A 25,341-nucleotide genomic window follows, 5' to 3' on the forward strand; every position below is an offset into this window, starting at 1 on the left:
GGGGGGTAGGGGGGGTGGCTTAGCCCAAGTCACTGGTGATATCAGCCTGCCACCTGCTGGCAAGTCCTGTGTCATTCAGGGGCTGGGGCAGAAGGATCTGGGTGGCCTGATTTGCATGATTTCCTGGGTTTTAGAGCTGCAGGGATCTAGCCTGCTCTTCTCTGTACAACAGCCCCTCAGCACCCTCCTGAGACAAGCTCTACCTCAGCTCTTCCCCAGGGGAGGGTTACTCCAGGTGTCCCTGTGTGTGGGGAGGATAGCGATGAGGAGTGGAGGAGGCTGTTTGCAAGCTGAAGAGAGGCCTGTGGGAATGGGGTCTGCAGACAAGGAGGTGGAAGGAATGGCCACCTCCCCCAGGGCTGAGAAGCAGGGGGTCTAAAGCCCTTTCTTTGGATTTCTACTCCTTCTTCCTTCCTAACTTTCCCCCCACTTCTCCTGACCACCACCCCCGGGGCTCAGTGTTGGGTGGGCTCAGCTGAGGAGAGTGGCACCCTTGTTGTGCCTAGAGACATGTTTCTTGCTATACCGGGAGACCTCTGCTTCCTGAAAGGCCATGTGGGGCAGAAATCCCCTAGGGCAGTGCTTGTCAAACTCCAATGGTGCACGTGAATCCCCCAGGGACCTGGGTGAGCTACAGAGGCTGAGTCAGCAGGTCTGTAGTGCAGCCTGAGACTGCTCCCGGGTGGTGTCCACGCTGCAGAGCCGGACTGCACTTGGAGTCACGAGGCTCTAGGTAACCCCTCCAAAAGACAACCAGCCTGCTGCCTCTCAGGGAGCTGCCTCCTTCCCCACCCCCATCCCCCTGGCCCCATCTGGCCCTTACCAATGGTGGTGATGGTGGACACAGAAAAGAAGAAGGAGCCCAGGAGCTCCCAGCGCCCCATGCTGGTGGTGTTGCTGAGGAGGCTGGCCCCATTTTTGTACGCTTGGATGACGTCCTGGGGAAGAGGCTGCAATGAGCACTAGGGTCTGGGGGGTGATGGATTTCCTGCACCTCAAAACACACACACACACACACACACACACACACACACACACACACCCCTACACACACAGCCCTCACAATTACTCTTCGATCCCAGCCCACCAGGGAAAGGAGGCTCTACCCCTTTCACCAAGGGCTCACCAGGTACACTTACCAACAGCTACCATGGGGACAGCTCCTTCCCCACCTTACCCAGGGGCTAGGTCAGGTTGGAGTCCTAGTAAACCAACCACTCATTTTCTCCCCTGCTCACTCCCATTCCTGAAACAAACACTAGGCCAGGCATGATGTGTGGTGCTTTTAGGGGACATGACCCCAGCCCTCAGTGGTACACAGATAAACCTAATTAACTATAATATGATGCTGTCAATGTCACTTTGGGCATTAAGGAGGAAGGGCAGCTACACAATCTAGGGCAAGTTGCTCAACTTCTCTCTGTGCCTCAGCTTCGTTACCTGTAGAATGGTAATACAAATAGCACCTACTTCATAGAGTTGTTGTGAGTGTTAAATAAGGTATTATGTGTAGTCTTAGTCCCTGGCACATGGTGTTAGCAGTTGCTATCATCATCATTACTAGGCATATAATGTTGTAGGACTCTGGGGAAGAAGGATGTTCATTCTCATTTGGGTAGGAGCAGAGGCCTCATGGAGGATGTGATGTTTTATCTGGGCCTTCCTTGAGGGTCAGGTAGGATTGCTTCTGATGGGAGGACGTTTAGGTAGATGGGACAGCAGTGCAGAAGCTGGGAGGTGAGACTGCCTGGGACCTAGATTAAGGAGACTGGTAAGAAGTGATTGAGGCCAAGCTGTGCTTGGCTTTGCCATGCCAGGTATGAAGTGGCAGGTGTCATCCAAGGTCACTGAGCAAAGGGGAAGTAGGATCAGGTTGGTGTGCTCTGTGGCAGCTGGCAGTATAGCAGGGGTTGACCAGAGGGGAGAGACTCCTGAAGAGGTGAGTGACAGACGGGCCCTGGCCTGTCTCCTGGCACGGAGTGGTCCAGGAGGAACAGAGAGGAGATATTCAGAAGCCCAGGCATCTGGCCCTATTTAGTATAGGCAGTAAAGGAGATGTTGCAGAGGACTGTGAGGGTGTGTGGACATGAGGCAGACAATCGAGATTTAGGACAGGTGGAGGAGCAGGGCTGGGAGGAGGAGCACTGCTTGCTCTTGGCCTTGAGGAATTTCAGAAGTTGCATGTCCACATCTGGTGCTCAGAAAGAAGATCTGGGCTAGATACCACATCCTTATTACTGGAGACAGCTGAAGCCACTGGAGGGTTGAGGAAGGGGATGAGGTGGGGGTAGAGGGAGTTGAAGGGAAAGCCCAAAGAGATGACAGCCTGGCTGGGAATCTTGGGAAGCACCCACATCCACAGGTCCACACTGAAGCAGTACTCATGCTGGTTAATAGCTCCATCTCCTGGCTATGTAGCCATGCATTCGTATGTAACCTCTCTGAGCCTCAGTTTCTTCGCCTCTGAAACAGGATGATAAAAACAGTACCCACCTGTGAGGGAGGTGAGACTGAAACAAGTAAATACGGGTAAAGCACTAGGAACAGTGCTCGGTACACGGTAAGCGCTGCACAGAGGCATTTACTGTTATCATCACCATCATAGCCATCTCCCTGGGCCCAGGCTGCTTGTAGTTGAAGTTCACCACATTTGCAAGGGTAATGGCAGGCAGCCTCAGCACCAGGACCCAGCAGTCGGGCTGTATTTGCAGAAGTCCGCAGGTGGGGAGCTGGAGGAACCACTTTAGGTCCTTAGTAGAGATAGGCGTGGCCCTGGCTAGCTCCTGAGTTCACCGAATCGGCCTAGTCTGAGGGTTCAGAACACCACTTCCGCTCCGCGCTGGGTCCCTTCCTACCCTGGCACGGTTCCCTGCCACCTTCCGGGGATTGGCTTTGGGCTGGAGACTCTGGATGGATGAGCCACCAGGACTGCAAGGCGGGGATTCTAGGCTGGCGTGCAGCTGCCTGGACTCTGGGCTCTTGGACGAAGGGGTGGGGAACCAAGCCAGGACCCGGGGCATCAATGCCTCCGCCAAATCGAGCAGCTGCCAGTCTGGCATCGCTTCAGTGGGAAGATGCGCCACCCCTAGAACCCTCCCTGGCCTCCTCCGCCCCGCTAGGCCCCACCCTCGAGGAGCCTCTGCTCAGAGTTATCTCGGAGTCCTCCCCTGAACCCCGCCTTCAGCCCTTCCCGGCAGCCGCGCGGCGGCGGCGCGCCCAGTCCTTGTGTCTGAAGACTCGGAGTAAAGCGGCTTCAGCCAGGGAGAGGCCCTGCGTCCGCCCTCCTCTCGAACCCGGGTCTGCGCACGTCGAGCCCCCTCTCTGCGTTGCGGGTGGCCCAGGCCAGCACGCCTGGGGCCCATTCCACCCATCCTCCGGGACAAGTGCGCCTTCCCCCAGGCTCCTACCGCCGCGCCCGCGCCCCTGCCGTCCCAGCCCCGAGTTCGCAAACGTGCGCCCAGGTTCTCCCTCTGGAAGCGGCCAGGTGTGGCCTTTAGTCCTTCGCCATGGGTCCAGGTGCAACCGATCCCCCAGGGGGCCCAAACGCGCCCTTTCCCGGGTCAGGCCAGGCGGGGCCGGTTACGCGCGCGCCCCCTGTCGTCCTCGTCCTCGCCCCCAAATTTGGATGTGTCCCCAGGCATCTGCCTCCTCATCGGGCCAGCATGCCCTCTCGCCCCCAAGGAGGACTCAGCCCGGCTTCTCACAGTCCTCTCGCTAGAGCGAGGGTCTTTTCCTCCGAGGTCCTCCAACCCTCTGGTCCCCGCGCAGGAACGCCCACTCCCGTAGTGCCCGCGTCTACGTTCCCGGCAGTTCCCTGACCAGGAAACGCCTGACCAGGGCCTGAGCAGGTCCCCTCGCCCTCGGCCTGTGTACCCCGCGGCCCTCTACCCCATCCCGCCGCGCCCAGGTCGGCCCTGCTCGCCCCTGACCCGGATCAGCGAGTCCAGCGCCGGGCGGTCTAGACACGTGAAGTTCTGCAACAGCTCCCACTTGTCGCGCTGGAAGCTGCGGCTGGAGTCCTGCTCCGCGCGGCCCTCCAGCGTCCAGAACACGCCGGTGCCCAGCGCCAGGTAAGCCAGGTAGGCGAACAGCAGGAGCATGGTGCTGGGCACAGCGCAGCCCCGGAGCCTGTCCTCAGGAGCCGCCCGGGTTCGCCGTGGGTACATGGCTAGAGAGGCGGGGAGCCGGCGCCGGGAGCGGTGGACTAGGACCTGGTGGGAGAGAAAGGCCAGGAACCCAGCTGGTCTCTCGTCTCGCAAACGGCTGCCGGTGCCGGGTTTCGCCAGGGAGGAGGCGTGCTAGGGAATGGGACAGCCTGGCCCCACCCAGCCCTGGGATCCAATCCCAGGGACAAAAAGAGGCTCTGAATTGTGGGCATCTGGCCCCGCCTCAAATGTGTACGGGGTGCCCACCCGCTAGACCTAGGCCAGGAAGGAGAAAGCTGCTGGGTGACCGCAGGCGCTGAGGGAAGGGGCCCAGAGCCCCCTCACATTTCCTGGAATTAACAATAGGAGGGACTCCTGGAAACCGCACTCAGAGGGAGGAGATAGGAGAGACCAACTTTATTGTCTTGGGGACCCTGCCTAAGTTCTTGGACTCGGGGACTATCTCCAAAGACTTGCTGTCTGTCAATCTCAAGACCACCTTGGGTCTCCCACACCTCTGTCCTTTCCTTTGTACCCAAAAGAGGGACCCCAGCTGATTGCCACTTGTCCATGAACTTGGGAGGTAAGAGGAGCCTTAACCAAGAGGCTTGTCCACTCCTTGCTTCTGAGAAGGTCCCCGAAATCCCTCTACCCGGAGTGGAGGAAGTGTCCAGGCTGTGTGAAGAGTCCATGAGTCCTCAGCTTCCCAGTCCTCTCTTGGATATGGGGAAGTCCTGGGGTGTGGCTTGGACTCCTCTTGCTGCTGTAGAGCCTCCCCTCGGTCTCCTGCCTGGAGCCTCCTTGGCTCCACAGCCTTGCCTCAGACCTATGCAGAGGAACCCAGCCACGTAGGTGCCCACTTGCTGTTGGATGGTGGGAGAGGCAAAGGCCAAAGTTTCCAGGCCTCAGGATGGAGTGGTCTAAATTTCTCCTTCTGGTCAGGGATGTTGCAATTTGGCAGGGGAAAAGCCAGACCTGGATAATGTATTCCTGAGAGAGGCCAGATGTTCATGGACCTCACTTTCTGGAAGGATACTGGGATCTGCTGGCTCTCTGGCTTCCCAGGGGGTGTTTGGAAAGGCTCTTGAGAAGGCAGGAGCCCAGGGGAGTGATGAAGTTAAGGGGGTGGCCTGTGAGGGTCAGGGGAGGCCACGTCCAGGAAAGTGGGTGGGACACCCAAGAGGTCCTAAGCCTTGTTCACAGACCACCCTGTACTTCTAGGCAAGGGGAGCTGGCGAGCTTTGAGAGGCAGCTCGCCTGCCCCTCGGCTGAAAGCATCCTGAGGGCAGAGATCCTCTTTTCACTAAGATTGTTCCGAAGTCTCTGCCCAGCTCTCCCCTCTCTTTGATGCTCCCTGCAGCCATCCTATGGGCTCTCATCAACCCCGGGGCTATTCCTATCATAGCGTTTTGGGCACTGTGTTGGGGCTGCCTCTTTGCTTGTCTAGCAACTAAAGGCACATCAAGGGCAGGCACATCCACTGCTGTATCCCCAGACCCTGGCATAGACCCTGGCTCAGCACCTGGCACATAGTAGGGGCTTGGCAAATGCACTGTCCAGGTATCAAACGAGACAAAAGTAAAGTCATCCTTTGTTTGTGTAAGGTCTCTTGGAAAGGGGCATGGGGAGGACAATGGAAATCTGGCCACTCTTCCAGGCTACCTTTGGTTGGAAGGCTGTGGCAGGGGCTCTGGGACAAGGGTGCACCTCTCCATCCACACATATCTTTAATCCTATCTCACATCTCCTCTCTGTTACTTTCTTGGACACACCTGTCTCCTTTCTCTCTTGGGAGAGCTCCTGAGACCAGCCCTGGCTGAGCAGTGAGGGGGTTGGGAGAGGAGAAGGCAGGGCTGGAAATCCAGAGAGCAGATAGGGTGGGACTGAGGAGGATGAAAGGGGTTTCTGGGCTCCCCCGGGGGCCTCATGCAGAGATGGGGATCTTCTGAGGTCTGGGGAGCCCACTGGGGTCAGGGGCTGCCCCGTCCTTCATGCCGAGGCCCCTACTGAGCAGCCAGAGCTGGCAGCATCTGTGCAGAAGCAGGGGGCCCAGTGGGAGGATCAGCGCCAGCCATGCCAGGCCAAGGAGGATCCAGATGGCTGCCAGGCTCCGGTACACTGAGATATAATGCTTGCTGGGGTCTGTGCCTGCCAGGGAAGGGAATGGCATCAATGCCAGGGATCTCAGGGCACAGCCACCTCCAGTTTCCATAGGGACCCTCACCAGCCAGGATGCTCTCTCCCTCTTCCTCATAGCAAGGAGCAGCAGTGGAGGTAGGTGTCTGCGGGGTGGTAGTGGGTCCTAGACCAGAAACTTCTGAGAATGTTGCTTAGAATCCACAGTAGCCCCAGAAATCATTGGTTTGGCTCCCTTGAATGGCCAGGGGCTATCTTATCCTCAATAGTTGTCCTCAGCTGACATTTCTCCATCCCCCAAATCCCAGTGGGCCCCCTCACCCCGAGATAATGTGACTGTTTTGTTCTCACCAACAACATAGTCCCCGAAGCCAATGGTGCTGAGAGTGATGAAAGCAAAGTAGAAGCCCTCGCTGAAGCTCCAGCCCTCCACATGGCTGAAGACCATAGGTGGGAAGATGAGAATGACCAGTGTCCCCAGGGACAGGAACAGAGCCAGGCCCAGGACTTGCAGTACCTGGGAGGGAGGGAGTTGGCCCCTGAGTCCACTTGAAAGTCTCCAGGATTGTATGAGGTTGGGGGGAGTCTGGGGTAAACGTGGGAATGGGACTGGGCCATAGCTAGACCCCTTCCCTGCCCTGCAGACCCTTGAGTGGAGGTTGTAGCTACGTGTGCATGACCTTGTCCCACCCAGGGAAAGATTTGGGCAGAGGGATTGCATTAGTGGGTCAAGAAGCGATTTGGAGACCCATCTGGGCTTGGGGATCACACTTGAACAGGCTCCCCGGGGACTCAGATCTAGAACAGAAAAGTATCATTGAATTGTCTGCATGACTCTGGCCTTGCAAGCGGCTGGCCAAGGGTGGGCACTGGGGGCACGCTGGGCAGCCTGCAGAGCTTGTTTGCTACTGCACAAAAGGATGTTGGAGTTCTGTGATGACCTTGAAGATGTGCTGCAGAGATCCCCCACTCAAAGGAGTACAGTAGGCCAGCTGCCACTTCTTCAGGGTGTTCAGCTGCAGGGAACCTCCTGGCCAGGGGGCATACCCTTCTTGGGAAGGCCACACCCAGTGCCTGATTGAGGCAGGTATGAAAGCCTGGCTGGTTCCACCCGCTGTGGGACAACTCTGACAGCTCGCACATGCTGTAGAGCTCCTTGAGGCCAAGCCTTTGTAGAGCATGCATAGAAATCCAGCTCCCTACACTGCCCAACCCTGCCTTCACCCTTCCTCTTTCATAGGCATCTACCCCTAACACCATGCACGCCAAACTCCATCTCAGCATTGGTTTCTGGAGGACTCCACTTGCAACAGATCTGTCATAGCAGGCCTGTAAAGGAGTTAGGGGGCATACCTGGGAGCGCCTGGGCTGGTCCTCCCATCTCTCAGCGGTGGCCAGGTAGGCACGCAGCCCCGTGCCCAGGTGGTTGAGGAAGATCACGTTAAGCGGGATGCCCAACAGGGCATAGAAGACACAGAAGACCTGACCTGCCTCTGTGCTGGGTGCCAGGTTCCCATATCCTGCAAGGGAAGGGGGACGTGTGCAAATATGGAGACTCCAGAACGCCCTCTGTTCCTCTTCCCCAGACTCTAGCTGAGGTTTGTCTGCCACCACCTCTGGGGGCGAGAAGGGGAAGCTCCTCTGTTCCCTTGAACTCTGCTGGAATGATTTTTATTTATAGGACTCCTGCTCATCTTTGAAGGCCCATCTCAAGTGACCCTGCCTCCATGAAGCCCTCCTGACTGCCACGCTCCTCCCTACTGGGTGTGGTTCCCCATAGTGTTTTATGTTATTGCTATGTAATTATCGACTTTGTCTTCTATTATTGTTTTTTGTGTATTTATGGTGTTCCTCTTTGTTGGACTGGAAGTTCCTTGCAGGCTGAGCCTGGGTCTGATCCAAGTTTGTATCTCCCACCCCCAACTCCATCACTCTGCCTGGAATGTCGCCTGAGTTCTAGGAAAGTATGTGGAATTGGACTTAACTGAATGGATGGGGTAGACCTGGATCTGGTGGTTTCTTCCTTGGGGTGGGATGGAGTGAGTTTTCTGGCCAAGGGGGTGTAGCAGCTGCTGTCAGTGCCCTGTTTCCTCAGAACACACAAGATACCACTTGCAGCTTTGGTGGACAGTTCCTGTATACAAATCACCCTCCGCTCCCAGTTTCTGCACATCTCTCTCTACCTGAGAGATTCTTCTGGGCGAAGGAGTGTGCTTGGTCTATGGGAAGTTTCAAAATGCTGGGGAACTAATATACTCGGGATCAGCTCTCAACCTTTGAGGGCAGGAGTTGGTAGCTAAATGGCTCTTCATTCTTGTCCCTCATTGGACCGTTCTGAGGATGGGCTCCATCTAGCCTTTCAGAGGGTCCCAAGCAGAAATGAGCCCAGTTACCCAAGCCAGTAATCTGCTCATTAATGCAAATTTCATTGCCTTCTTCTCCCTACTGTTTCACTTACCCACTCCCTCCCTGGGCTTCCTGAATCATCTTCTAGACACACCACATCCTTGCCTCAGCATCTGCTTTTGGGGAGCCCAAACTAAGACAGGAGTCTTGGGGAAGCTCTTCTCTACCCCAGCCCTTTACCTATGGTGGTGACGACTGTGCCTGCGAAGAAGAAACTGCTGCCAAAGTCCCAGTTGCTGGGGTTGGTGGAGTTGCCTTTGGGGTTCACACCTTTCACCCAGGCTTCCATGATGACCTGTGGGGGGTGGCATGGCAGGGGAGGAAGAAGGAGCTGATGGTTACTGGGCACCAGTTGTTGCCATGCTCTTGGTAGCATGCTTCTGTGTCATCTAATCTAATGATACTCTTAGATGATATTGTTCCCATTTCATGGAAAAAGGAAATGAAGGCTCAGAGTGGCTAAGTGACCTGTGCAAGGTGACTGGACTCCAACTCCAGTGTCTGTTCCACTGGCCAGGGCTGACTAAGGTGTAGACTGCAAGCATGGGCTGGGGCGGGAGATGGGCCTGAGGGGTGAGGTGGACGATGCTCAGGGAGGGGTCCTGTGGGAGATGCTGCTGGTGGCCAAAAGGATGGCATGCACATCAGCTGTTAGAACAATGGGAGGATTTCAGGTTGGGTGTGTCTGGAAGGGATTGCTGGGGAACACAGGGTTTAGGGATCATAGGGAAGCCATGGGCTGCCTGCCGTGAAGCCAGTGGTGGGACAGAGAACTCTGTGTTTCCTACTTGTCCAGGTGAATGGGCACCCTTGCTCTTTGCTGCTCTCTAGTGAGCCCCAGCCCTTGCCTATGGGAGAAATTCCAACAGAGGCTAAGACAAAGGTGGCGCGCATGTGTGTGTGTGTGTTTGGTGGTTGTTTATATATGTGATGTGTTGTATGCATGTGTTGTGCATGGCAACTGTATGTTGCACGTGTATGTTTGTCTATATGTGTGTGTTGCATGTGTTTTTATAGGACCCAAACCTTTGCAGGCTCAAGCCTACGCCTCCCCACACTGCCCCACCGCTGACAACCTCCAGTCCCTGGGCCCAGGCCCCTTGGAGAATGGGCAGGGCTGTCTCCTCCACTGCCTCCTCCCCTCTCCCCTTTAGTTGTGGATTGTCCCAGAGCAGCAGCACAGTCTTGCCACTTGTTAAAGAGCCCCAAAGGCAGGAGGAAGCCAGGGACACAACAGTTCTGGCTTCCCAATTCCTATGGGAACTAGTTCCTGCTGGCTGGGTGGGTGTGCTTAGCTCAGGGCTGGGGTGGCCCTGGTAGGCCAAGCCAGTCAGGGCATCTGTGGTCACAGGCTGTCTGCTTCTCCTCACTTTGACAGGAACGGGCCTCTTAAGATGTGGACTTTGGCTTCCTTCTCTTTCCCACACTCACAAAGTGGCCAGGGCCCAACATTCCTGAACATGCTCACTCTCTGGAGACCCTCACTCTTGGGAGGCAGTACTCTAGTCCTGGGCCGTCCCCTGCTGCCAGCCTGCAGCCCTCATCCTGCTGAGGGTGCTGAGTGCTGGGGGCCGGATGCAGGCGGCCGCGGGTTGTTGACTTCCTAGTTCTGTGAACCTGGGCAAGCAGTGTTTCCTTACGGAGGTAATTTTTAATACTGCTTTTAATACTAATAACTTGCCCTGTGTGTGTGAGAGTTCAACAAGAATGTGTCTTCTTCCAGAATCTCACCCCAGCGTTCTTCTGCCACCCAGCTCAACTGCTCCTGGCAAGGAAGGTTCTCTCCCGAGGCTGAGGACTCTCAGGGAAAGGGATGTCCTGTCTTCCCTGGGGAGGCCCCCAGGGCTAATCAGTGGCAACCCCTTCAGGGCTGCAATTAAGCGAATGGCCTCCCTTCTTCTTGGTTTATAGAGCGAGTTAGGTCGCAGCTACCAACCCTTCCCACGCCCTCCAGCTTGGCTCTCACCTCCAATGTGGAGTTAAGGGAGGAAGAGGTTTCAGCTCCTCCAGGGCCTCTGCCTTACTCCCAGGGTTTTGGGAGGCCGCTGAACTGTTCTGAACCCTGATGTGGTACGGTGGCCCCCCAACTTTGACTAACCTTATCCATCAGGGAGAAGAGAGTAAAACCTGAAGCTGGAGGCCTCATTTCCTGGTCTCTCACAGCTACAGAACATTCTCTGTGACCACCCAGGCCACGCATCATCTTCTAGGCCAGCTGTTCTCAGTCTTGAGGGCCTCAACATCACCTGGAGGGCTTGTTGACACACAGCCTGCAGGACCCATCCTTGGAGTTCCTGAGTCAGCAGGTGTGGAGTGGGGCCTGACATCTCCAGTTCTAACAGGCTCCCAGGTGATGCTGATTCTGGTCCCGGGACTACACTTTGAGAACTGCTGCTTCAGGCTGCATCCTGCCCCCAACACTTACACTAATTTGTGCAGCGAAGACCCAGGTCTCCAGAGCCAGAGGCCTGAGAGTCAGTGCTGTCTCTACCAGTAGCTGTGCAGCCTTGGCCAACATAGTCTACCTCAGTTCCCATCTACAAACTGGAGATAGAGATTGTAATAGGTAATTATGAGACAACACCTGTAACACACTCAGTGTCAGCTGATGAGTGGATCGTGATTGGATTAAGCTGGTCATGAAGACCCTGTTTCCCACTGTTTTAGGCACATTGTAAGTGCTCAGTAAATGCTAGTTATCAAGATGATTTGGCACTTGCTCTGTTCCTTTGCAGGGGCTGTTGTCACTCGCTCCAGGGCCTGTTTCAGATGCATTCACCTCCCTCCACAACACCTGGTTTTGCCTTGCTTCTGGGAAAGAGGAAAGCAGGAAGGACCCAGGCAGGGGGTGCCCACTCTGTTACCAAGAGAGAGCCCCGCCTGGGTGCAGTGCTAGTAAGCTCAGTCACCTCGGCCATTGCCCACCAAACCCAACTCCAGGTGCAAACAGGCCAGGAAAGGCCAGCTTGGTGGTGGCTGCTCCTGGCGTTTATCTGTGTCTCCCACTTGCAGCCCTCTGCCCAGGGATATGAGCTGAGGAGAGGGCAGAAGGAGCCGCAGCCCTGGAGTTGGGGAAGGGGAAGTATGAAAGTGTGGGAGGAGGAAATTTGGACAGCGCTGATAACACTGACATATAGTTCCCATTCATTCAGCAAGTGACAGCTTAGAGAGTGCTTTTAATCTGCTGTCAAATGTCTGCAGTATAGATATGGTTATTCTTGTTGCCTTATAGATGAGTCTATTTGGGTCTAGAGAGGTTAAGTGACCTGTTCAAGGTCACACATCAATCCAGTTGTAGACCTGGGGCCAGAATCCAGGACTAGATCTCACCAGGCTCTCTGTTCCCACCACGTTCTGTTTCTACATGGGGCATCAGTCCCTGGGTGAGGACTCTGGATCTGCCACAGGAACCCCCATTCCACCAACCTTCCCAAGCCTCTCCATCCCCATTCCACATGACTCCCCTTCACCTGCACAAACTGCTCCAGGGCCCACTGGTCCAGGCAGGTGTAGTTCTCCAGGAAGCGCAGCTTCTCCAACTGAAAGTGGTACCTGGACTGAGCCTCCGCCTGCCTCTCTAGCAGCTGGAAGATGGTGGCACCAAGCAGCAGGTAGCAGACATAGACTAGCAGCAGGGGCAGCACCCAGCCACCCCAGCAGCTGCAGAGCCCAGCACTGGGCATGCTGTGGCCAGGACCCTGCCAGGGCCGTGGGGCTGGCTATGGGGGAGAGGTGGGAAACAGGTGAGGAGTAAGCACAGGTGAGGAGTAAGCACCTAGGGACCTGTGCCCAGGCTGCCACCTGCCCTGCCCTCCTCCTCGGCGCAGGTGTCTGGAGGCTGGGGAGACTGTTTGAACAGTGCGGCTCAGCTTGGCTGCACTAAGTGCTGTGCTGTGAGTGCAAACAGGCCGGCCACCCCCTCCCAGCCTTTGTTTCCATGGACAGCAGCAAGTCAGTGTCCTGGACCCTTCAAAGAGACCCACCAGGTTCTCCTGAGTGCTTCATGTCTCTCCTGCCTCCAAGTTGGATGGATGTTTCTGGGCTAAACCGGATAGGTGTGCTCACTCTGTCCAGGCCCCAATGGGCTCTCTCGGCAGCCCCCAGCGTCTTCGCCCTTGAAGGCTGTAAGCCCCCAGCTTAGGAGCTGGGAATAGATCAGAATGGGTGCGAATAAACCTTCTACTCAGTTGCCTTGGCTACAAGATGGGGCAGGAGAATTGACCTGCCTGTTGGGGGAACCTCAGGATGAGTAAACTGCACGACAAATCAGGGCAAAGTAAATAGACAGGTGATTGTCTGGCTCAGCCCGATGGTAAGAGTATCAGGGTTGGTTCTGCTGATAAATTGGATACATTGGTTTTATAACTTCTGCTAACTTGTCTTGCATGAAGCCCTCTAGTGGGTTACCTTCAGAGGATATGTCGGTGAAATATATGTGTGAATTAAAAAGAAACTAAAAGTATATCCTGATCCTGGGATGGTACCAGTGGCTCTCTCTGAGTGGATGGAATTGAGGGTGCTTTTCTTTCTCTTTGCGTGTGTGTGTGTGTGTGCGCACATGCTTGTTCATGTACATGTATAACAGCTTTATTGAGATATAATTCACATGTTGTATCATCCACACATTTAAAGTGTGAAATTCAATGGTTTTTAGTATGTTTACAGAGTCTTCAAGGTTCAGCCTTGTTGCTACATATAACAGTACTTCTTCCTTCTTTCTGGCTGAGTAATATTTCATTGTGTGGCTATAACACATCTGTTTATCCATTTGATTTCTAGTTGATGGACATTTGAATTGTCTCTGTTTCCTTCTTTTAAGAATAAAGCAGCTATGAACCTCTGTGTACAAGCTTTTCTGTGGACCTATGTTTGCATTACTCACAGGTACATACCTAGGAGTAGGATTTCTGGATTATCTGGCCACTCTGTGTTGAACTTTTTGAGGAACTGCCAGGCTATTTTCCAAAGTGGCTAAACCATTTTATATTCCCACTAGCCCAGGGCGATTATTCCGATTTCTCTGCTGTGCTTTCTGCTGTTTCCTTTAATGAGCTGTGGCTGCAGACGCTGTGAGTTGCATGCTGAGTATCCTTTTCCTCCTTCCCAAGTAGCAGAACCCTAGCTTTGTAAGTGTCAGCCCCAGGCAATGGAGCATAATTGGTCTAATTCATCGTGCTAATCTTGCTCCCCTCTGTCTCAGCCCCTGAGAGCAGTGAAGTCACTGAAGACCCATAAGACAGTGGGCAAGAGGGCCAGACTGAGGAGAAAACCAAACAAGACACCACAGTCCCAGCCTCAGCCTGGTTCCTGGGAGCCCTGGCAGGTGAAGTGCATCCCAGTGAGTCCCAGCAGGGGAGCTGGGCCTTCATATTCCCACATTAGTCCGTCACTCATGCATTTCTGGCTTTGCACACATGCAGGCAAAATGGCTCCAGGAGCTTGTGGAGAGCCCCAGGTGCAGGCTAGGCCACTGGAAGAAAAACACATTAAAACCTGGGGAGAAGGCCTGAGGGTCTCCCACTTTCCCAAGCTCCCTTGCAGCTGGGGCTGGCCATGTACCCAGGTCCAGCCATGATTGGGCAGAGGTGGCTGTGGAGGTTTGGGCAAAATTGTTGTCTCTTGACAAAGGGTTCAGCTGCAGCTGGCCCCACATTTCTCCCTCTTTCTGTCTGGACCTGCTGAGCCATCTTGTGTCCCTGAGGGAAATGTCATGGGCACTGCAAAGACACTGGACCAATTCCTGCACACACCTCTCTAGATTTCTTTTTATATTAAAAGCATAAACCTTATTTGTTTCAGCCACCATTAGGTATTCTGTTACTTCCCAATTGTTATTTTCGTTGTTGTTTGTTTGTTTGTTTGTTTTGAGATGGAGTCTCACTCTATAACCTAGCCTGGAGTGCAGTGGTGCAATCTCAGCTTACGGCAGCCTCCACTTCCTGGGTTCAAGCAATTCTCCTGCCTCAGCCTCCTGAGTAGCTGGGACTACAGTTGCGCACCACCAAGAACGTCCCGACGCAGTGACAAGCCTGCAGGCTTTTGTCTACCCTGTGGCTTAGACATGGCCCTGTCTGGGGCCCACCTTCTCTGGAATTCTGCTGCTTCTGGAATCCTCTGAGGCCATCTGGGGATCTCTGAAGTGGTTCTGAGCAAGCCCCATCTCACATGGTTCCAGAGCTTTCCCAGACGGCACCTTGTTGGGATGTGGGCTTGTCTTGGAGGGAGAAGGAAGCATCTGGACTCAGATGGGGTAACAGAGTGCTGGCACTCATTTCTACTAGAGATGCACTAGCTCCTGGCTTAAGCAAGGGTTAGAATTATATCTGAAAGGCAGTGTGAGAGTCAAACCCTATTTGATTGCCCTGGAGAAACTTAATACATGGAGAGCTCTCTCGTGTATCATTTAGAAAGCTCATCCGTGGATGTCTGCAGGGCTTCAGGCAGGACTGAGCAACTCTGTAGCACTGAGTATCTTCAAGCAGTCTGGACACAGTCCGCAGGTAATGACGGTTGTTCTAAGGGGGACAGAAATGAAGGAAAAGAGAATGGACTATCTGCATGGGAGAAGGGGGTGAATGTAGTGGGCCACAGGGATGTCTGAGGTGGGCTGGGGTAGAGGGAGGGATAAATCAGCCATCAAGGTGCCCTCCCTCCCTCAGGTCCTGGGCAGGAAGTGGCACCAGACTCACTGTGGGCAGACACTCCATTCAGTTACGAATGATCTGTTGGGAACCGACTGTGTGCTGGGACTATCTGTTGAGACTCTACCATGTTCTGGCAAAGTCAGCTGGCGCAGATTCCTCCTGCCTTTCCTGGCTCTTTCTCTGCACTGCTGCCTCTCTACTCTCTTCTGGTTGCACCCTCACATCTCCCTCTTACATCAGTTTTTCAAAACCACCCAAGCCCAACAAGACTTCACGTGGCTGGGGTTTAGGATAGAGTCTTTCTCAGAAGCATGTTCAGTTTAATGGGGGCACTTCTGAAAACCCTAGAGCCACAATAGCCACAGAAAGGGCAACATAATGGTGGACTTTAGGGGAGATCTCAGCTCAAGAGGCCCACAGAGCTCTCTGCACCAGAGAGGACGTTCCCATCCTGCCTCCCTCACTTCCTGCCTTAACTCATTCTACACACACTGACTGAGCGCCTTCCATGTGCTGGGACCTGATTCAGCTACTCTTCCTAGTCCACTGTGGTCTTGTGAGGTCAGCACTTGGCCAAGATTAGGAGAAAAACTGCAGGGCTGCAGGGACCTCCCTGTCCAACATCTCCCTATGTGGGCACCACTCTGCTGTGAGCTCTGGGTGGACACAAGGCATGATTTACAATCCCTTTCAGGGAATTATTGCTGCTAATGGGCAGAGCCAATTTATGCTTCCCAAGGGGGAGGACAAAATCAATTAATGGAGAGCCTGACATGGCCAGGCCTGATGACAGAGTGTGGCCTGACATCCGGAGGTGATAAGGGACTTTCTGAGGCTGAACTAATAAGGAGATTGGGGAAAAAGAAGGAAAACAACACCCCCTCCCCATCTGCCCAATCGATTCAGTGTACAATGGGTAGAGAATGCAGAGCAAACAGAGCAGCTGGGCACTAGCCTCTTTCCATCTGAACGAGCCCTGAGATAAGGACAGGACAGACCGCCCATCCCATCATCCAACATAGGTATTCACTGTGGAGCCCCTCAATAGACACATATCCATATGGGTGAAAAAGGACACTTTCCAAACTAGAATGCAGGGGAGAAGATAAGGCCCTCCTGCCCCAGGTGCATGCCTTGTAGTAGATAGGGCAAGTGGAGACAGAGAGCACTGGTTTTAGATGCCACCTCCCTAACTGTGCCCCTCAAATAGTTTGCACCACGTGGCTGGAGCAGCAAGCTTTGGATGTGGGAGCCTGGGCTCCCGGAGTCTCCCCACAGCATCCTATATGGAGGCGGCGGTGGCGCGGGTTTGTAGGGGTCTTTGTGTGCCCTCGTGAGTATGATCTCAGAGGTGGGCCAACTCGTGCTGTGACCAGCAGACAGACCAGGGAAAGCTGAAAGGTGATTCAAGGTAAAGCCTTGAAATGAATAAACAAACAAACACACCTGTTACTAATTTTGCTCAGAACTTGCATCTTTCTTTTTTTTTAAGGAACAGGATTCCTCTCACACATGAAATCTTTGCCAGAGCCCAGATCTGAAGCCTAGTTAAGAGTGGAGCTGTGGTTGAAGTGGGGGCAGAGAGCTCCCATTTCCACCAGCCCAGAGAGCGTGATTTCAAGAGTCCTTACCCATAATTCTGAAATGGAGCCCTTGTCTAAGTTGGACTTCCCTCAGCGCGGGTCCCGAGACATAATGCGGGTGTGCGTGGTTCATCCGGAACCTGACCCCAGGATGAGCAAACAGGGGAGTGGGGAATGGAAGGCCGTCGATTCAGGGCGTGTTTTTGCACAGGTGACTGTTACGGGCAACTGGGTCCCCATCCTGTGTAGAACACGCTGTAGAGTTGTCCCATAGAGTGGCAAGGAAGCTGGGGTGTTTATCTACCTACACTTGTCCCTTGTTAATTGAGGATTGCTCCTGGGGAGGTTAACTCCTGCACTGCCAGCCCGCCCTGCTTGTGGGCTGAGAGCACTCCTGTGGCCAGAGAGTCCTCGTGCGTAGAAAGATGCAGGTGCTTAGGACAGAATGCTACTGGTGTAGATGGAGACATTCCACGAATGCTGCACGTGACCTCCAGGCAGGCTGGGGGGATCCGGCAGGGCACTGACACTGTCTGTCACAGGCTCTAGTTCTCCACCCCTTTGTCTGGGTCACTGTGGTGAGTGCTGCAGGGAAATTGCTCTTCTGTGAACCTTAATGGAGGGGTGGGTGGTCAGCTTGTCCTGGCATATTAGGCCAATGCCCTTGGAAGCATGACAAGAGTGGGAAGACCCTACCCGCATCTCTTGATGGTCACTCAAATTGAAAAAAGAAAAATATTGTATGTATGTATTTATTTATTTATTTTGAGACAGAGTCTCACTCCGTCGCCCAGGCTGGAGTGCAGTGGCACAATCTTGGCTCACTGCAACTTCCGCCTCCTGGGTTCAAGCAGTTCTCTGCCTCAGCCTCCCAAGTAGCTGGGATTATAGGCGCCCACCACCACGCCCAGCTAATTTTTGTATTTTAACTAGAGACAGGGTTTCACCATCTTGGCCAGGGTGGTCTTGAACTCCTGACCTCGTGATCCACCTGCCTCAGCCTCCCAAAGTGCTGGGATTACAGGCGTGAGCCACCGCACCCGGCCATGAAAGATATTGTTAAAATATCTGTTGGACATCCTGTTAACGAATCTCCCTACATCCCCTCACCTCTCAGACTATAAGAAAAACCCAGAGTTTTGAGAGTCACTGGAGCTGCAGCAGCAGGAGGCCTGGGTTGCTGTGAGCTAGGATGTGGATGAGGAGTGCAGCCGAGACAGGGAGGAGCAGAGCGTCCCCAGGGCCTGGGAGAGATACTGAGCCCAGAAACCAGAGGGGAGAGAGGGCCAGTTGCTCTTGGTGCGTGAGGGTCCCGGCAAATATGTTTTTGTGGATGGACCCCTGTGTGTATAAACAATTTGATGAAAAAAATTTAGTACCAAATTCATGAGCCTATGTGAGGTATAATGATTGATTTGTGTAGATTTAGAATAATGACAGAGAAGAGGCACTTAGGCATTTGTTTATTGTCCAATTGGTTCACACGACGATTCTTTGCCCTGTGGTGGACTGTTAAGAGTCCCTCAAATAAGCATGTTAGCACAGGTCTGGTGGCCCAATCCCAGGTAGTGCCATGAAAGAAATGCCACACCAGCCAGCAGGAATGATCTACTCATCAGGCTGCTTTCCTGGAACCAGGGACTGACTAGGAAGCCCTAAAACAGCTTCATAGGCATGAGTCCTAGAGCACCTTGGGACATCTGGTCAACTCTGTGCAGGCACTGGAGAGCTTCCTGAAAGAAGAAAAGGGAACTGAGACCCACGTGAGGCCTGGACTGTGTTAGAGATGGCCTGCATGGATGACGCTGTTGGTCACGGCTTGTCCCAGCACCAGAGGGAGACTTAGAAAGTCTCTAGCAAAGCACGTCAAAGCACAGGTTCCCCCTGAAACATGGGGCTGAAGGCAGGGGGACTGCTTGCCTCTGTCTAAGGACAGTGATGGAAAAGACAAACCCAGGAGATATTTCAGAGAAAAGATAACAACAGCATCCCCTACCTGGGGCCAGAAGGGGATGGGTGCTGGCCTGGGGAGGGGCTGCCCTCCCGAGATCAGGAGCTGAGAGAATGGAAAGAACTGGCGTGCTTCTTGCTTTTTGCTGAGTTCCCGCTCAGTGTGGGTGAAACTGGCTCAGCCCTGCTGGCTGGCACGGGGCCATGGAAAACCCAAATAAAGCAGTTAACTCTGAAAAGGTTGCTGCTTCCTCCTATTCCTTGAGAGATGCATCCAGGGCTACACTCAGAGGCCACTTTTCGCAAGGTGAGGTGGAGCTTGTATTCAAGGAAACACTGCTTTTCCCTCCCATATTTGACACATATGTTTTCAGCTTCCAACATTCACAGCCAACCTCTCTACATCTGCTCTGCCTCAGAGCCCTGGCAGTCCCTGGACAAGTGGTATGGAAGGAACGCTGTCTCCCCAACATGCTCACATGGCCCAAATCCCCACAAGTCCCCTTTTTGCCAAGCTCCACATCTGTGCCTCTTCCCATCACCCAATACCTAACCTGCCACCATTGCCCTAAGTTTCACTTCCCTGCTTCTCTCTTTGCACCTTGCTGGGTTTTCACACTCCCACCTACCTTGACAGTGAGTCCAAGCCCATCCTACCCTACCCCGAACTCCTTTTTCTTCTTTCTTTGAGAGAGGGTCTTGCTCTGTCACCTAGGCTGGAGCACAGTGGCGTGATCACAGCTCACTGCAGCCTTCACCTCCTGGGTTCAAGGGATCCTCCCACCTCAGCCTCCCAAGTAGCTGGGACTACAGGTGCTTGCTACCATGCCCAGCTAACCCCAACTCCTTCTTTATCAGATTGTCTTGCTTACTTGCTTATTGTCTCTCTCCTATTTTTTTTTTTTTTTTTTCAGAGAAGGAGTCTTGCTCTCGTTGTGAGACTCCAGGCCGGAGTGCAGTGGCGTGATCGCAGCTCACTGCAACCTCTGCCTCCTGGGTTCAAGCGATTCTCCTGCCTCACCCTCCAGAGCAGCTGGGATTACAGGTGTGCACCACCACATCCAGCTAATTTTTGTATTTTTACTAGAGACGGGGTTTTGCCATGTTGGCCAGGTTGGTCTTGAAGTCCTGACCTCATGATCCACCCGCCTCAGTCTCCCAAAGTGTTGGGATTACAGGTGTGAGCGATCATGCCTGCCTCGTCCCTCTTTCATTAGAATGTAGGTTCCAAGAATGCTGGCACTTTCTCTGTCTCTGTCACCTCTGACTCTGTCACCTCTGAATCCTCAGAACTTAGCACAATGGATGGCACATCCTTGTCAAAACAATGACCAGATGAATGAGCCATGTTTATGTTTAAGGAATTACAAGGAGCATTTTTCTGCCTAGCTTTGAAACACACACCCATTGCATTTTAAAAATGTTTCTATTTACTCTATCAACTGTGCCATGCCTGGGGCTATTTCTATTTCTTTTTTCTTTTTTTTTTCTGAGACAGAGTTTTGCTCTTATTGCCCAAGCTGGAGTGCAATGATGTGATCTCGGCTCACTGCAAACTCTGCCTCCCGGGCTCAAGCGATTCTCCTGCCTCAACCTCCGAGTAGCTGGGATTACAGGCACACACTATCACGCCCGGCTACTTTTTGTATTTTTAGTAGAGATGGGGTTTCACCATGTTGAATAGGCTGGTCTCAAACTCCTGACCTCAGGTGATCCTCCTGCCTTGGCCTCCCAAAGTGCTGGGATTACAGGCGTGAGCCACCACACCCGGCCTCTATTTCTATTGATTGTTTTTTCTCCTCTCATGGCCCATATTTTCCTGCTTCTTTGCATGCCTGATTATTTTTTAATGAACACCAGACATTGTGGATTCTATATTGTTGGATACTGGTTTCTTTTTGGTTTGTTTTTCATATTCCTTTAGATATTTTCGAGCTTTGTTTTGGGACTCAGTGAAGTTACTTGGAAACAATTTGACTCCTTTGGGGCTGGATTTTTAAGCTTTGTTAGGTGGGATCAGAGCAATCTATTATCTAGGACTAATTTGGCCCCACTTCTGAGGCAGTACCTTCTGTGTCTCTACACAATGACCGTTTTGGGAGGAGGTTTCTCCACTCTGGCTGTTGGAAACATGAACTCTTCCCAACCCAGTGTTATCTCAGGAAATTATTCCACCTGTTCCTTCCTGGTGGTTCTTTCCCCTGCCTTGGGTAATTTCCTCACATGAAGATGTTGATCGGTAGTTAGCTGAAGACTCAAGGGTAACCCTCTGAAGATCTCCAGAGCGTGCTCTCTCTTTCTCTCTCTTTTTTCTCCTCCCTCTCTCTCCTTCTCTCTCTCTCATCCCTGGGACTCTGCCTTGCAAATTTAAGCCACTTTGTCCTCCCTGGATTCCCAGTTCCATTTCTCAACTCAGGGGAACCACTGGGCTCTACCTGATTCCCCCTTCCTGGGCTGCAGCCTGAAAACTCACTGCAGGCGGTAAGTTGGAACAATCATAGGGCCCCCTCACTTGTTTCCCTTCTCTTGGGGATCAATCATACCCTATATTGCTTGTTTTCCAATAGCTGAAAACCATTGCTTTGTATAAAGGGTTTGTCTCATCTTTAGTCATTTAAAGCAGGAGGTAAATCAAGTCCTTGTTGCTTCATCACGGCTGTAGGTGGCGGCCCTGGTTTTCCGTACACAGGATGCTTTCAGTGCCTTTCCCTGTTTTTCCGTATACAGGATGCTTTCAGTGCCTTTCCACAGGCTGTATGGTGAGACAATGAACTCTGGACTGATAAATCCTAGATCTAGTCATGTACTGTCTCTGGGCTGCAATTTCTGTGCCAGTCTGCTATTGCTACAATTAATGCTATATAACAAACCACTCTAAACCTCAGTGGTTTATGACAAGCAGCATATATTCTCATGCTAACAGGTCTTTGGGTGAGCCATAGTTCAGCTGATCTGGGCTGGGCTTGCCTGGGAAGCTCTGCTCCAGGCTGTAGACTGGGCTCAGGTCTGCTCTCTGGATGTTCCAGGCTGAAAGGGCAGCAGCTACCCAGGGCATGTCCATCCTAAGAGAGATCACCGGAGCAAGAGGCAAGCTAAACCATGCGAGCACAATTCAGGCCTCTGCCTGCATCACGTTTGCCAACATCACATTAGTCAAAGTGGGCCATGACAAAGCTTTGTATGTGTAATTGTATTCTGGTGGTGAAGAATTAAAATGACATATTCAGTATACCACAGTTTCTCTATCTGCTTTCTAAAAATCCTTTTTAGCAAGATCTGAGCAAGCTACATTTTAACCTCCCTCCTCCAACCTCCTTCCACCCCACTTCCTGTCAAGGGATTGGTAGAGCCAGTTGAATTCTAGCAGGAACTAGGCTGGAGTCACTGGCTAGGCTGCTTTCCAGAAAATGTTTTTGAAAACTCTACATTTTGGCCTAGAGTGAACTCAGATACTTCTTGTCATCCATGGCTCCACTGAGCCCAGGTGGATTGCTGGAAAGTCTTCAAAACATTGAATCAATTTCTCCCATTTGCAGAGGCCAGTGAACTTTGGGAAGGTGCACTGCCGTCAAGCACGGGTTTCCATTGGGAGGGGATGTTCAGAGCAAAAGGCTCCTTGGTCAGTTGCTGCACACACTTTGCATATGGTCTGGACACCAGTGGCCCCAGATCCCAGGTAGTGCGTTTTTCTGTCTTCATTTCCTTTCCTGTCTTAGTGATTGCCCCAGGAGGCTGGCTCACACCCCGCATGGGGCCATGCCAAGCATCTCTGTCAATAAGGCCTTTGGGTCCAAGGGATGATGTCTCAGTGGGAGATCTAATGTCAGAAGACTCTGGCAGGGTATGGTGGCTCATGCCTGCAATCCCAGCAGTTTGGGAGGCCAAGGCAGGAGGGGCCATGCCACGCATGGGGCCATGCCAAGCATCTCTGTCAATAAGGCCTTTGGATCCAGGGGATGATGTCTCAGTGGGACATCTAATGTCAGAAGACTCTGGCAGGGTACGGTGGCTCATGCCTGCAATCCCAGCACTTTGGGAGGCCAAAGCAGGAGGATCGCTTGAGGCCAGGAATTTGAGACTAGCCTGAGCCACATAAGTGAGACCCTGTCTCTACAAAAAATTTAAAATGAGCTAAGTGTGGTGGTGCATGCCTATAGTCCCAGAAACTTTGGAGGCCGAGGTGAGAGGATCACTTGAGCCCAAGAGTTGAAAACTACAGTGAGCTATGGTTGCACCGCTGTATCCCAGCCTCGCTGACGGAGTGAGGCCCCATCTCAAAAGTAAATAAAAGAAAATTAAAAAGTCAGTAGACTCTACCCAGCTCTAGAGGACTGAGGGCACTAAGGCATGCCAAGAATACTGCTGCTGCTACACAGGGGACTGGGGCAAATGCCATGCCATCTTCGGGGCTCCTGAGAGAGAGAGAGAGAGAGAGAGAGAGAGAGAGAGAGTGTGCATTTACATGTGTGTTCCATGGACTCTAGGGGAGGCTTCTAGCATAGAATTTGGTCTTCCTCTGGTTCTACAGACTTTACAGAGGATTTACTATGTTCCACTGAACTGTGAGGGCAAGGAGTGAACCAGAGATGCTGGCCCCTGTCCCAATGGGATTCAGTGAGAGCCAGGGGAAGTCAGAGTGACACTAGCCTGAGAAACACATCTGGGTTCTGGCTCATGAACTGAACTGAAGGACTGTTTACTGAACAGTGACTCTGTGCTTGGGACACAGCAATGAGCAAGACTAACAGGTCCCTGTTGCACTGGAGCTCTTAGTATTATGGGGGGCTGCAGGTATTACAAAAATAGGCAAGTTCAGAAGGATAATATGTCAGATAGTGATAGGGAAAGAAATGGTAAAATGGGATAGGGGATAACTAGGGGGTGACTCAAGATGGAGTGGTCAGGGGAAGCCCCCTGAAGAGGGGATATTTGTCACTAATTAGCGTAGAACAGCAAGCCAAGTCTCCCCTTCACTCGGGTCTTCTACTGTATAAACCAGGGGTGTGGATTAGAGGAACTCGATGGGCCTGCCTAGCTTAGAAATGTAATGGTTTTATCTCCTCCCGCATGATCCTGTTACCCAATCCTAAAAAAGAAAAAAGAAAATCAAGCCAATTATACTATATTACCTCTCTGCTCCCCCTCCAGGATCACCAGGTCCTATATTTATAGGACAGAGACACCAGGAGCAGTGGACAAGCACTTTTATGCAGTTAGCTTCATTTTCAGGTGCCGCTCCTGCTCACCCTCCGCTGCCCCTACCTGGCTGCAGCTGGGTTGGAACCCCCTGGCCCAGGGGGCAGTTCTTCAAGCACCTCCTTGAGGGCCGCCTGCCTTCCCTCGGATCTGTCCGAGGGAAGGGTCCATGGAGACAATACCCCCAGGCAGCTATGTTTTTCCCTGTGGAAGCAGGAGTGTTGGCCCAAATCCTGCAAGGCCCCAAGTGGCTGGGTGAAGGTTGTGAGGTCCAAGGTACACACACTGCCCTCTCTCGAGCTCTCAGCAGAGCCCCCGGGAGCTACCCGCTGTTCTCTGGGTGCTATGATGTCCTTAGACCCTGCAGGGCAGATGGCTCCCTGGAGACACAGCTGTTCAGGCACTGCCTCCAGGTCATCCTGGCCAAGAGGCTGATGGTGAAAGATGTGGTCTGGGGATCAGGATTGGCCTTCAGGATGCCCTGCATTCCACTGCCTTGCCTGTGGCTGGGACATCCTGCCTGGACCTGTCATGGCCATTTCTGGGCTTCCAAACCAGAGCATGGGCCAAGGGAGAGAGCTGGCAAATCGCTAAAAATAAACATATTCCCCCCACATTCCATTGGTGTGAGCTTCCTCTGACATTATACTATGACGGTGTATTTCACATTCTCAAAAGTTTATAATGATCTACACGAAACATCACTACAACAGCGAGCTGAAGCCCTCACCCTGCCCCAGCACTCTGGCATTGCCCGGTCCTGCCAGCAGCTCCAGGAACCACAGGACGGATGTCATGGTCAGCCCCAGTCCCAGCGTCTTGGTGGCCTCCAGGACAGTATCCTTAAAGAAATACAGCCCCCTCCATGGGAATCAAAGTCACTAGTTGCTCCCAGCAGCCCATAGTTCACTTCTGAAGCCAGGGCAAGTGAGGGGCGCTGCCTTCATCTGTACTTCATTCTTGCGGGCATAATGCATGGCTGGATACTTCCTGGAAATTCAATTGCTTCCCAAACCTGAAAGGGGGACAGGATGCTTTTGGTTAGGCTGTGCATGCCAGTACTGACTTTTCCCAGGATTGAATCGGGAGGAGGGGAGGCCACCGGCCACTGCCTCTGGGTCTTGGGCACTGCATCTGTGTCTTGCCTCCCAGGAGCTGCATTTATACCCCAAGCTCTGAAGGAAGAGGCCCCCTTTGCCCTTTGCAGAAGCTCCACCTCCCTAGGCTAAGACTGACACCTGTTTTCCTACCCTACGGTTTTCTTTTCTTTCCTTCTTCTTT

The 25,341-nt window shown here is 53.0% G+C and overlaps 2 protein-coding genes across 5 annotated transcripts in view; both read right to left on the reverse strand.

Moving 5' to 3' along the window:
• Positions 1 to 4,399, reverse strand: part of KCNK17 (potassium two pore domain channel subfamily K member 17) — a 15,783-nt gene extending 11,384 nt beyond the window's left edge. For both annotated transcript variants that reach the window (XM_017870160.1, XM_017870161.1), the window contains exons 1-2: positions 3,930 to 4,399; positions 824 to 938 (exon numbers count right to left, since the gene is read on the reverse strand). In XM_017870160.1, coding sequence (XP_017725649.1) covers positions 824 to 938; positions 3,930 to 4,166 — 352 coding nt within the window. In that variant the 5' untranslated portion in view covers positions 4,167 to 4,399. The remainder of the gene's footprint in view (positions 1 to 823; positions 939 to 3,929) is intronic.
• A 142-nt stretch (positions 4,400 to 4,541) lies between these two features.
• On the reverse strand, positions 4,542 to 12,418 carry KCNK16 (potassium two pore domain channel subfamily K member 16). Of its 3 annotated transcripts, XM_017870048.1 has the most exons (6): positions 12,158 to 12,378; positions 8,868 to 8,982; positions 7,635 to 7,801; positions 6,633 to 6,798; positions 6,153 to 6,293; positions 4,542 to 4,971 (listed from the first exon to the last, which is right to left on the reverse strand). In XM_017870048.1, the coding sequence occupies exons 1-6, from the start codon at positions 12,368 to 12,370 to the stop codon at positions 4,844 to 4,846; spliced, it is 930 nt and encodes a 309-aa protein (XP_017725537.1). In that variant the 5' UTR covers positions 12,371 to 12,378; the 3' UTR covers positions 4,542 to 4,843. The 3 variants fall into 3 exon arrangements, with proteins under 3 accessions (XP_017725537.1, XP_017725539.1, XP_017725538.1); XM_017870050.1 differs by lacking the exon at positions 6,153 to 6,293; XM_017870049.1 differs by lacking the exon at positions 4,542 to 4,971 and having other exon boundaries at positions 6,023 to 6,293; positions 12,158 to 12,418.
• Positions 12,419 to 25,341: the final 12,923 nt, after the last annotated feature.

Source organism: Rhinopithecus bieti, unplaced genomic scaffold (genome assembly GCF_001698545.2).
Source record: "Rhinopithecus bieti isolate Rb0 unplaced genomic scaffold, ASM169854v2 scaffold_4553, whole genome shotgun sequence".
NCBI classification, from domain to species: Eukaryota; Metazoa; Chordata; class Mammalia; order Primates; family Cercopithecidae; genus Rhinopithecus; species Rhinopithecus bieti.

Coding starts and splice junctions, on each gene's coding strand:
- KCNK16 (XM_017870048.1), bottom strand. CDS start 12,370: ATGCCCAGTGCTGGGCTCTGCAGCTGCTGGGGTGGCTGGGTGCTGCCC. Junction 7,802..8,867: donor CACAGTCGTCACCACCATAG/GTAAAGGGCTGG, acceptor CTTCCCTTGCAG/GATATGGGAACCTGGCACCC. Junction 6,799..7,634: donor ACCAGCCCAGGCGCTCCCAG/GTATGCCCCCTA, acceptor CCTCCCTCCCAG/GTACTGCAAGTCCTGGGCCT.